The 12,861-nt window shown below is 46.6% G+C and overlaps 1 protein-coding gene across 8 annotated transcripts in view; it reads left to right on the top strand.

The window, feature by feature from the left end:
- The window catches only part of TDRD7 (tudor domain containing 7), a 46,340-nt gene that overhangs the window by 3,470 nt on the left and 30,009 nt on the right, over window positions 1-12,861 (top strand). For 5 of the 8 annotated variants that reach the window (XM_077790512.2, XM_021537123.3, XM_085566470.1 and 2 more), the window contains 3 exons: window positions 1,212-1,432; window positions 8,547-8,688; window positions 10,486-10,699. In XM_077790512.2, the coding sequence (XP_077646638.1) occupies window positions 1,226-1,432; window positions 8,547-8,688; window positions 10,486-10,699 (563 nt within the window). In that variant the 5' untranslated portion in view covers window positions 1,212-1,225. Of the gene's footprint in view, window positions 1-49; window positions 861-1,207; window positions 1,433-8,546; window positions 8,689-10,485; window positions 10,700-12,861 lie in introns of those variants that run through there. The other 3 variants (XM_085566473.1, XM_085566471.1, XM_021537124.4) reach the window with 2 other exon arrangements.

The raw sequence follows: 12,861 nt of genomic DNA, 5'->3' as shown, positions 1-12,861 counted from the left end.
CATGGTGGAGTTGAGACATGGGCATTGGTGCAGCTGCTGGCTCAGGGGCACCTCTCTAGAGGGACACCCCACACCACTGAGTGTGGGGTGCTGTTACAGGGGGTGGTGGTTGTGCCCTCTCTCAGAGGAAGTTTTAGCCCTTCAGGTATTAAGGTGTCATCAAATCACAAAATATCCTGAATTGGATAAAATGACCCACAGGATCATCAAAATCCAACTCCTCACCCTGTGCAGGAAACTAAACAAATTACACCATGTGAACTCTGTCAGATCTGATGTTGTGACCACTTCTGTCAGGAGCCTGTTCTAGTGCTCAGTCACCCTCTGGGTGAAGAACCTTCTCCTGCTATCCAGCCCAAACCTTCTCTGACACCACTTTGGCCATTACCTCGGGTCCTGTCACTGGTCACAAGAGTGTAGATATCAGTGTTTGCTGCTCCTCTTACCCTCACAAGGAAGTTGTAGACTGCAATGTGGTCTCTCCTCAGACTTCTCTAGGCTGAACAGACCAAGTGATTTCAGCCACCCCTCATATGGGTCCCCCTCACGGCCCTTCACCATGTTTCTTGCCCCCCTTGGGACACTCTCCAACAGTTTAACGTTTTGCTTATACTGTGGTACCCAAAACTGCTGTCAGCACTTGAGTTGAGGCCGCCCCAGTGCAGAGCAGAGCAGGACAATCCCCTCCCTTGCCTGGCTGTGATGCAGTGCCTGATGCACCCCAGGGAATGGGTGACCCTCCTGGATGCCAGGGTGCTGCTGATTAATGTTCAGCTTGCCATTGGCAGGACCCCCAGACCACTTTCCAGAGTGTCTCTCTTTCCCCAGTTATGCACACATCCAGAATTGCCCTGTCCCAGGTACAGTATCCAGTACTTGTCTCTGGTGCATCAATTGCTTAGCAGTACCCATTCCTTTTCTGTACCTGTGGCCTCTTGTGATTGTCTGGCAGAGCCAACCTGTGCATGATGGCTGCTGCACTCCTGTGTCAGCACTTTTTGACAATGTCATGGTGTGTGTATTCCCTACCACAGTATGCTTGCCTTGCACTACCATGGCCCTATGGGCCTACCCAGAAGTATCACAGTTTCCAGAGCCACTGAGTTGCTGCATTCTGGCTTGTTGGGGAAGGGAGCTTGAATTGTAAAAGCCAGTGATTTTAGCCTGTGTATGTAAAATTTTTTTTTTCCCTTTTTTTCTTTTGGAGACAGGGGTGTAAGTGAAGATGCAGGAGCCAGAACTTGTTGCAAAAGCCTTGCGAGCTGTTCTTCATGCCTTTAAAAACGGCATACGTTTGTCAGAACTTCAGAGTGAATACAGATCCCTGACCAATGAGTTGATTCCCTTCAGGCACCTAGGATATGACACACTGGAAGGCTACTTGGAAAGTATCCCAGGAGTGGTCAGAATGGAAGAGAATAAAATAGGAGAGGTAAGAATCAGTTACTGTTCAGAAATGGATTTTGTATTTGCAGAATGTTCCTGGTTCATAGCTTTACTTCCTTTTGTGCTGTTGATTTCTGTAGCATGCATATGGTGCACTAATTCTCACTTCGGGAGAAGTGGAAGCAGTGACATAAGATACTAAGTACTCCTTATTTTCCTGCCTCTGCATTCCAGACCCAAGGTTGTGTATGCAAAAGGTGTAAAGTTACGGGGCTTTTTCCTGGAAATGTAAATTCTGTGTGGAAAGATCACTTGTGCAACTGTGGAGATCTGGCCCCTATCTCATCATTTCTGACTTCGGAGGAGATACTAATGGTTTGTCCTGGGACCTTAAAGGTTAACTTGTGTGTGTTAATCATCTCTTCTCAGTGGAGTTTAGCATAATTTTTTTACTACAAAAAAACTCCTAGGTGCTGTTGCTTATAAGCTTGACAGTGCTTACTTTGGACTTAGGATTCTTGTTTGTTATGGATTGCAGTGCAACAGGGCTGCAAATATGTGCTGAGGTGATGAAGAGCTCATGTAAGTGAGGTGCCTTGCTGCAATATTTGCAAGTGCCTCAGCTTGACAAGTGTGCAAGAGATAAAGGGTCGTCACACAGATCAAGAAGGAGAAGCAGATGTTATCAGAGGATTGGTATGGTAGAAGAGTTATCCCTTATTCCTTGCTCTTGCTGCACTAGCCTGTGTCTCCTGGTGGCTGCCACCTTGGAAGCAGCTTGCTAGGACCACAGACCTCCTTGCCCAATAGTCTGGACTTCCTGGTCTGAAGTCAGAATGTGTTCTCTTGATAACTGGTGTAGCTGTGTGACTTGCAGATGATCTGTGTGGCAAGCTTGAAGTCACTCCCTTGTTGGAGCAATGTTTCTGAGTTCCTGAAGTCATTGTAGCCTGAGGCAGATCAAAAAGCTAGTGGATGTTTGGCACAGTGTATGGCCGTCATAGCAGGTCTGAAGAGACAGAACTTAAGGCTGAGCTTCCTTGTTTGCTCAGCTGGATCAGGATGGCATCTGTGAACTCAGAACTAGTTCTAGCTCATTAGCTGTGTGATGAGAGTACAGTGAGAGGTATCCTGGGTTTTGTCCTAATATCTGGAAATGTGGCTGTCTTTAAGCAACATGTTGGTTCCCTTTCTGCATATTTACATCAGAATTTGCCCTTTTACAGCAGACAAGCAAGTTTGGGATTCTTTTTCTCCAAAGCCTGCCTCAGCTGCAGGTACATTAGTAACAAGATTGCAGGTACCTCGGGTCTGGGAACATTTGTGATCCTGCAATTAAGTGCTTCCTCGTGGTGGTTCTGGCAGATAGCCATCTGTTTCTAACTAGGGCCTTGCAGGGTGTAATCTGGTATCCTCCCATTCCCTTGAGAGCCATGTTTATCCCCTAATACCATGTGTGCTGAGAGCCTTGTGAACTCCTGGGTAGTACTGGGGGCAGTGAATTCCTTGCGGCAGGTGTTACAAGAGAGTGAAATGTGGCTTTAGGAGGTGAAAAAGGTGAGAGCTGGGGGTCTTGAGATTCTTGAGGAGGACTTGCTCTGGTTCAGAAGTGCTAACTGTATTCTGCATGACTGAAACAACTGAGAGGAAGTGCCTTGTTGAACACCTGGGAGAGAGGAAAGGTGCAAAGACTGAGCCCGTGTTGCTATTTGATGACCCTCCTGTTGCCACTGTCCATAGTGTGGCCATCGCAGACATTAAGCAGAGAGTGGCAAGCATGATTATGTACTGATGTGGGCTGCTAAACTGCCTAGGATGTCTCCCATATGCTTTCTTGTTACAGGCTATATGTCGTTATAAGCCTGTTCTTCTTCACCTCTCTCCAGAATACTTGAGCTTCATTATAGGCTTGATACCATAGCTCAGAATCCATACAAGGCCACTGCAAGAGCACGCAGTCAGCCTGTCTCTCTTCATGGCTCTGGAGTACCCTGCTCTCCAAAGTGTCTGTCAGGACCCTTCCCTCTTCCTTTAATCCCCTTGTGGACACTGGGGCAGGACAGCAAAGACATGTACATCCAGGGGTCTAATAGCAGTTAATGATCATGGCTGCAGTCTAGATAATCTTAAAATCACTTTCCTTACTGCTAGGTCAGCTGCCCAAGATGTACCACAAGAAATGCATTCAAAAAGAAATAGTATAAGGTAGGCAGTAAGTAATACAAATTTATCTCAAAATGCCACGTGTTACATGCTACCTTAAGTGTTTGTGGGAGGTGAATATTAGCTAGGTAACTCAGACAGAACAGACACTATCTTGGGAAGGCAATGATATAAATTGTCCTTTGTTCCTCTTGATCCTGAACACTAATTTAGCTGTCTTGAATGTGGGAAAAATTAAAACTAATGACTTTTTCTTTATGCAGTAGCTATGTCCTCCAGTTTCCACAGAAGATGAGAATTAAGTTCAGTATACAGAAAGCACTGCAAGGGAACTCATTGAAATACTGTGCACGTGTAACAGGTGGTTGCATCCTTTCAAGGAACCCTACTTTGCTTCATATTCATTTATGAGAAAGGTGTTGTACTTTCATCTAAGAAAACTTTGACTTCTCTGTGAATAATAAAGCCCCTTCAAAAGGAGAAATTTGAAGACTGATTTGTTCTGTTCATCTACCCCATCCCTTTTTACATCTGAATTCATTTTAATTAAAACCATTTTGTTAAATTTTATCACTGTGAAACAAGGGAAGGAAATGCAGAATAAAAATTGTTTAGAGCATTAGTGGCAGAAAAAAACTGGAGTGTACCAAAGATGTGAAAATGTACATTTATAAAACTCTGATAAACTGTATAGGGACAAAAAAATTTTTATATTGAGACCTTGAGAACAAAGGTCAAGTGATCCATCCCATGCATCCACTGCTGTTAGCTAGGAGTTTGAAGAAGGCTCTCATATGCTTTTCTGGAAGTGGGCACAAATGGGCACCTCTCTGAAGTGTCCACACTTGGGCTACAACCAAAAGAAACTGGAGATCTTTGTGTTGTTCAGGGCTGTGATCTCATTTGAGGTCACAGGGAGTTGTTGCAACAGGTCATACAACCAGCATGCTGCTGTGAGTGGCCTGGCTGCTGAGGAATTACGGGCTTTAGTGGTGAACAGGAGGAGTTCCTGTGAGACCTTCCAAGTTTGGGAGCAGCGGGAATGCCAGGAGCTCTGTCTTGGTACAGATGATGAGATGGGAAGAGCTTATGAGTAGTGGACAGACCAGTGTATGGGCAACGGAGTGGTTATCTGTTACAAATAGTTTAAGTGGGAAGAAGCGGTAGACAAAACAGATGATGCCTTCTTTTGACAACCACATGGGGGACTTGGACTTGGACCATACCCGCTGTAGGGACAAGACATCCAAGTGTGAACACTCAAGGATGTTTCAGGGGTCTGCTGCTCCCAGCATCCTGACGCGTCAATGAAGAGAGGTGCTCTGCTGCACATAGTCCTTGAAAACAAGAGATGATTGCAGATGTAAAGGCTGGGAAGAGCCCTGTCTGTGGCTAGATGGTGTCTGTGAGCCTGAAAGGAGAGAAACAAAGCAAAAAGTAGAATCAACAGTGCAGGACTTTGGGAGAGCAAACTTTGGCCTCTTCAGGAATCTGCTTGGAAGACTCATGGAATACAGTCCTGAAGAGAATGATCCAGAAGAGATAGTGAGCTTACAAGGATTGCCTCCTCCAGTTTCAAGAATGGTATGCTCCAATAGCTGGGGGGGAAAAAGCGAAAAGGGCAAGAGCACTGACAAAACTGAGTCATAAATGCAAGCATGCATGAGGTGGGAGCAAGGAGAAGCAGCCTGGGAGGATTATACAGATGCTGCCTAAACAAACATATATAGACCTAAGAAAGACTATATTTACGATTCATTATTTGAAGACCAAGACCAAGTGCTGTCCCCTTGAGAACAGCTCCCAGAGCTGTTCTGGACCAATGCTTCCAAAGAAAGTCCTTAAAATGGCTGGTTAAGTGTACTGGCAATGGGAGGAAACAAGGACAGGGATAAAGAGACAACAGAAAAACTGGAAGAAAGAAGGTACAGCAAATGAAGACCTTCAGCCTTTTGCTGTGTTTCATTTCACTAAAGCCTTGTTAAGTCCATGCTTAAACTGTTGAGTGCAGATTGTTACACAGACATCTGTGAAAGGGTGAAGAGTGAAAGATTTCAGGTTCACCTTTCAAAAAGATGGGTTATGACTCAGGTACAGGCTGTTGTATGAAAAAGTCTCTCTCTTAAGCAAGGTTGAAGAAGATACACGTGATTGAAGAGGGAGTGCCTAACTTAAATCTACCATTAGAAGCATGCACACAGGAGGTAGAAGCAGAATTCGGTGGGCTGGAAGGGGTATAGACATACTATGCAAATAGGCTGAGGAAAGTGCAGGGCAAGGAAGTCTAAACCTTGTTGTGAAGGATTAAGATAGGGAACATTTGGAAAAACTGAATGTGCCTACGTCCACGAGGCACCCACAAGTGTCAGTTACCTTGGAAAAGTCATGGTAATTTGTGGGAGGTTCTTGAGGACTGAAAGAAAGCACCACCCTTTACTGGGAGGGGTGGGAATATCAGCCTGATGTAGAACTGTTGGAAAGTTGTTGAGTGTCTAATCCTGGAAAGCTGTTCCAGCCACTTGAAAGATAAGAAGGCAAGTCAGTATGGATTTGTGAAGTGAAAATAATATGTTACCAAATAAATACCCTTCTAAATTGAGATGATTGGTTGAGTGGAGAGCATTGGATATAGCTTAACTGAAATTTTGATAGGGCTTGTAATATCCTCTTCTCTAACAGTGGCACAAAACCTATTGGGAGACCGCTTAAAAGTGATGTGCCCTGGGAGTAGGTGCTCAGGAACTGCTGTCTAATGTACTCATGAATGACCTAGGTGATGGGACAGAGATCATCTTCAGCAAGTCTGTAGATGACAGGAGAAACCTGATAGAGCAGATGAATGTGCTTGTTGTTCCGAGGGATTTCAAGAACCTAGAGAAATTGAGCAGCAGGAGCCCTCTGAAGTTCAGTATACAGAAATGCCAAGTCCTGCACACGGGCAAGAAAAACCCCATATTCCTGTATAGTTTTAGGGTTGACCAACTGAAAAGTAGCTTGGCAGAGAAATGCCCTGGTGGGTGCAGAGTTCACAGTGAGCAGGGTGCCATTTGTAGCAAGGGAGACCAACAGCATACTGGGATTCATTAGGAAGAGTTGCCAGCACTCTGATGGGGGTGATAATTAATTCCCTTCTGCTCAGCAGCAGTGAAGCCACATCCTTTTCTAAGCTTCCCAGATAAGACAGACATGGCCACACTGAAGTAAGTTCATGGAATGATTGTGAAGATTATGAAGGGACTGTAACATCACATCTCTGATGCAGGGCTCAGAGAGCAGGAATTGTTTGTGCAGGAAAAGAGAAAGCTCAGGGAAATCTTATCCTTATGTCTGTTAAAGGGACTAAAAAAAAGCCATGGAGCCAGACTCCATCTCCAGTTCTCAGTGGTATTCAGTGAACAGACAAGAGACAATGATAGCAGAGTGAAATAAAAGCAGTCCCATGTAAACATTAAACCGTCCACTTTTTTACAGTGAGGCTGACTAAACAATGGAAGAAGTTGTCCAGAGTGGTTGAGAGTTCTTTGTCTTTGAAGATAAGCCACCACCTGACTAACTAGTTGATGTTGCTTTGAGCAAAGATGCCGTATTACATGAATTGTAGCAATGTTTTCCAGCCTTAATTTTTCTGTGATTCCTAGCATTTAATCACTACAGTGGTAACACTGCTGGGTTGCTGTTTTTATCAGTGCTGACTGTGCAGCAGACACACTATCTGATTTGTAAGCAGAGCTCCTGGAGTAGGAGAGCTCTCCCTCAGAAGGAGAGACCCTCCTTGTAGTGGCTCTGGGTTGAGCCAGCCCAGCAAAGGTGCTGGGTGTGCAGCAGAAGAGGAGGGGGAAGGATGAGCTGGAGGGCACTGCTGGAGGAGTTGCCTGGCTTCTAGTGTCATCATCCATTGCCTGTTTTCCTAGGCTGTGTGTGTCACCCTGGGACATTTGAGAAGATCCCTGGAACAAGTTGTTGCTGCTTAGCAATCTCTTGCTTTTGTTGTTTTACTGCTTTAATTGCCCTGTCTTGATTGTGAGAAAAGATCCTTTTTGGAGCTGCTGACTGCTAAATTTCAGAAGTGCTGGTGAAATCCCTGAGTTTCTCTTGCCCTGCTCCGGTACAAAATGGCCATCTGTGATGTGCCTTGGGGACCATGGCTAGCAAGGTAGTAGTGCTGGCCCCATGGCACCATTGAGAAAGGGACCCTTTCACAACCTCTACCTCCACCACAGAATATGGCTGAGACCACAGACTTCCATTTTTAACTTAGTGGTTTTGGGGTAACTGCCAGGAGTCCTTAGAGAATCCTGGAGGAGTACTCACCCTGCTGCCTTTGCAGCAGTTGAATGGCCCAAAGGTTTGGGCTTTCATCTTCTTTTCAGGCAAATTGCATGCTAAGCACATGATTTAGTGTCTTGCCAAGGCCAAGTTCCTGTATCAATCTACAGGATGGCATGTGGTGATTAGATGTTGAGGCAAGAGGCCATGAATTTGGGCAGGGAGGTACCTGTGGCGTTGTCCAAGGTTGGGTTGTTGTTGGGGGCCAGCCCAGTGCCTTTGTTTGGTACAGCCAGGATAGCTGTGCAGTTTCTTTTTTAAGTGGGGGCAAAGGCAACCCTGCTCCAAAGGGTCAGTGTGGTGCCAGAGCCTCTAGTGAGCCTTGGCAGGAGGAACAAGGACAGGCTGCAACCCCATGGCTTCCCGGAGTTATAAAGCAAGATTGTGGGACTGTGGGGTGGCAGTTAGAAACCAGGCTGTTTCTCAGAGAGGCCCAACCTAATGTGGAAAGGTGATGGAAAGGCTCTCCCTGTCTGGCTTGTTGATTTCACAAAAGGTGATTGAGATCTCCAAGATCCATGTCTACTGCTGAAGCCTTTCCTGAACTGCCTGGTGGCCTGCATGATTCAACAGTTACAGGCTTGGAAAAGGATACAAGTGATTTTGAGGGCTGTGGATGAGCATGGGTCTCACTGACTGATTTTTCTCTGTCCCCTTCCTGCTCCTACAAGGTCATTTGCCATGCTGTTAGTTGCAGTGAAACTGTACGAGTTGCTCAACTGGTGGCCCGACAGAGGAGTTCCAAGAAAAAAACAGTCTGGCAGGTGAATTGTCAGATGAGGCTGAAGAACACATCTCCGGTCAGTTTATCAGGTAAGCCATAGGCAGCTCTAGAGGGCCTTTATGAAAGAACTGTGCAGCTACTTGTCTTGGTTTGACAAGACAGGAGTCTGTGAAGGAGGGCTAAAGCCTCCTGTGCAATGGAGAAGGTAAACTCCCTCCCTCTGAATTACTAGGAGTTTTAAATTAAAAGGCTCTCAGGCAAAGATATGGGAATGGGAGTAACAATTCTTTACTAGGAGAAAAACTAGACAACAATTTAAAAAGGCAAATGTAATCGGTACAAACAAAACCAGTGAAAAAAGTCCACAGCCTGAGGATTCGGGGTGCCAGTAGCAGTCCTGCTGGGATGATTGCTCCCCTTGCAGTGGCTGATGAATTGCAGCTGCAGTGGTGATCTTTAGAAGGGTATAGTTTTCCTCTGAAGATCTGGTGGCAGTGGGGCCGGTCTTCCTCTGTGCCGGGGTTGCCTCCGAGCTCCGCCGCCGCCTCACCGGCTGTTTCGCTGCGAGATCCCGCGAAGAGAGAGAGGGAGCTACTTCTCTGGGAATTCCGCAAAGAGAGAGCGCGCGCTGCTTTTCTGGGAGTCCCGCAAAGAGAGCTGCCTCGTCTCCCCAAAAAGCTACCCCTTTAAACAATAATAGAGTGCTTGGCTTCCCCCTCTGGGTGGGACCCCTCACAATGGGATGGTGTTACATTTACCAGCCCGGCAGTGAGTCAGTCAATAGTGTATAAACAAACCATTGCCTCTACGGGGCAAACTATTGTCTTTGGGAGAGATAACAAACCCGCCCAAGCTTCGACAGATGGCAAATAGAATACAAGCTTATCTTACAACCCAGGACACTACTGCAGCAAAAGTCTTGGCTCTGAGGGTGTGTCACCTATGGCCAGAAGTTACAGTATCCAAGTCGAGGGTTCTTGGGCGGGTGAGTGTTCTTGACAAGGGTGCTTATATCTGAAAGCCATGATCAGAGAGGAAGCCCTTTTCAGGCGTGTATGTAAGGTATGAATGATCTTGGAAAACAAAGTCCTTGTAGGATGCTTGGCTTGACTTTCATATGCTCCTGCTTTTGTGAGATGCAGGCAAGAAATGTGCCTGTTGTGGAGTGGGAGGATTGAACCATTCCCTCACAGTGAGAAGGAGTCCTTGTAGCATCATCTGTGGCTGTTTCAGAGATTCCTGTTGTTGATGCCAGTGCCACAAAAGTTCTGATGCCCATTTTCACCTCTTTTTTACCTCCTACCTCTTGCATAAGCTTCTGTAGCAGTGTCTTCCTAAAATGTGGGTCAGGTTTTCCTCACTGCTGTTCTGTTGTGTGACTGACTGTGGAATTCGGCCCAGGATTAAGTCCAGGCAGGACCTGTTTGCTGCTGATTGGCAGCTTGGAACAACAGTGGGTTTCATAGTTTGTGTGTATTCCCCTTTTGTCTGTAATGAAGTGATTGCTGCTTCTTGCTTTTCTACAAGAATGCCAGTTGGGAAGCTGAACTAGTGGCTCATATCCCAGTTAAGTGGTAGGGATTACAAAGGCAGGTTGATTCACTGTCTTGCACATCAATCCCCTTGGAAATGTTTGAAACCTCCAAAATTGATCCAATATGTGAACAGCAAGGTGACCAAGAGCTTGTTTATCCCAGTGTGGCCTGAATGTTGGTGTGTTCCTCTGTGGGTGGAACTTGGTCACTGTGCTGTGTGGTGGGAATTCAGGTACCACAAGCACGAGTACCAAACAAACCCTTTGGATGGCAGTACAGGAGGTGCCCAGGGATGTGGAGGTAGACTGGGTGGAGAAGAATGCTACTCATGGCTGCATCTGCAAACTCTAGGAAAACCTAAAGGAACTCTGCGGCAGCCCTGGTCTTTGAACATGCCAGAAGAAGGTGGTAAGAGGCCTGTTCCTCGCCTGTCCCGAGGCAGAGAAGTGGCATGTGGAGGTGTGAAACCTGTTGTGGAGAGTGCCCGATCTGCCTTACCTTCAGCTGCTGGGAGTGGATCACCTAAAGAAATCCCCATGCAGAGACATGTCACTGTGGTCAACAGGTCAGTGTGTGTGTGTGTGCACAAGTGAGGGGAAATTAAGTGTGATGGACCCTTGGATGCTGCCATGCAAGCAGTGCCTTTTGGGATCCAGTAAGAATCCAGGCCCTACGCTTGCAGCAAGTGAAGTCTGAATGTGGGATGATATCCAGGAAGGAGACAGATGATGTTTTGCCTTTCTTGGTACTGTCATAGATAGCCTGTGCTCTCGCCTGTTCCCATGTTTTCTTGGGAGAAATGTGGCCTAAGTGCCAGAGCAAGGGAGTGTGGTGCTGTTGCCTAGGCCCAGGAGGGAGCTGTTGTGGCTAGTGTGACAGAAAGCATGAGAAGCAGATTTGTATGCAGTGGCAGGTGATGTGTGTGTTGAGGGTAATGGTTGTCTGCAGGTGGCTGCTCTTTCCCTCTTGCCTCACTTCTGTGTTGCAGCATCAGTGTTTGTGCCCCTTCTCGGCGTACTCGGAGCCAGGAGCCAGCTGACTGTGTTTGGGTGAACTGAGATGGGGGCTGGAGCTGCAGTTCTGCTGGGTTAGCGGTGCATGCTGCTATGCTGCTTTTGAGCCCCATTTGAGCTTCTCTAATCCGGGTGGCTTAGTCAGCTGCTGCCCCATCATTTCTTTCTGTGTTGTTTTCGGCTGCTCTGGGCTGTCAGCTGACGGTGCTGAGAAAGTGTTTGCTGTTGCTCATTGTGGCTGTGCTAAGTCCACCGGAGCTGTGATTGTGGTGGTAATCCTCTGCAGGGGGAGGACTGCAGCCCAGGATGGGTTGGAAGTCAGCCTGGCGTTGAATGGAAACGGCAGTGGTGTGCCGCTTCCACGGTGGCGTAGCTGTCAAGTGGCCTAGAGCAGCACAACAGCTTAATCCTGCTGTGGTGCGTGCTCTTTCTGGAAGATCCACAGAAAGCAGCCACGTCCTGCCCCACTCACCTGCATGAGTTCTATGCACCATTCACTGTTGTGCAGAGGGGAGAAGGACTAAGCTATCCTGCTGTGACTCAAAAATGTAGGAGCTGTGCTTGGGCTTTCCCTTTTCTGTGTGTGCAGATGAGTGCATATTTTTAAGTGGCACTTCTCCAGAAGGCAGAGGCACTTTGCCTCAGGCAAAGCAAAAAGAGCACTTAGAGTTTTCTCCAAGTTAGTTACTGTAAGGAAAATACAGGAAATATTTTATAGCAGTTAAAGATTTGTAACATGTGAAATAAAATTAGGTAGATGTCAACCCTCTTCCGGCTATTCCTAATGGAGTCTGCTACATCTTGTGTTATCTTTGTTCATCTCTGGAAGTCTCCTCCTTTTAGGTAAGTGTTCTGCCTTTCTTCCTGTTGTCTATTTCTGCCCTGCACTGTAGGACAAGCTACAAGGAAAGACAGCTTTGGCCCATCTTATTTTTGGAGGAGGAGACATCTTGTGCTTTTGTAGAGTCCAAATGCTATCCTGTTAGCTTGGGTACATAGTGAAGAGAGAGTTCAGGGATATGTGATTCATATTCCATGTGAATACAAGGCTGTATGTGACTGGACTAATTTGCTAATTTGTTTCAGCTTGGCCAGTTTGAAGCAGGGCTGGCAAGATCCGTGTGTCCTTGCTGCTGGGGACATTTTGTACCTCCTGAACCATTGTAGTTGCTTGTACTTTGGGAATTGCAGGAGGGAAACCTTCTTTGAGCCAGGAGGTCCTGACTTAAAAAAACAGTGTGCAATGAGTGGAGTTACATACAGCATATCCAAAAATCCTGGGCTGACAGCAGCCTCATACTTATGTCACAGGCTTGAGGGCTCTATTCCACCAGGGGTGTCAGCACTTGCCTACGAGAGTGACTGAGCCTTGACAGCTCAGGCTGACTGATACAAGTCCTCTGTCTCTGCCTCATTTCCCACTTTGGAGTGAGCTGTTATTTGTGTGCAGTTTTTGACTTTCTGTAACCCACCCTGCCCCTCCATGTACCCACATTGTAGGAAAGGACAACCATGATTGTGCAATCATGATTGCACATAGGGATCTCTGTTTTCTCCTTCTCTGTTGACCATCTGTACTGCTATGGCACATGTATGTTCCTTGCCTTGACACAATGTCCTGCCAGTCACAGACTTTGGATGCTGACAGGTATTGGTGCTCCACCCAGTATCATGTAATGAAGCTCCTCAGTGAGGCTGGAAATGGTGGTTCTCT

The sequence above is a fragment of the Lonchura striata genome, chromosome Z (assembly GCF_050655825.1).
Source record: "Lonchura striata isolate lonStrDom1 chromosome Z, ASM5065582v1, whole genome shotgun sequence".
NCBI lineage: Eukaryota > Metazoa > Chordata > Aves > Passeriformes > Estrildidae > Lonchura > Lonchura striata.
This window is presented reverse-complemented; position numbering and strand designations above follow the sequence as displayed.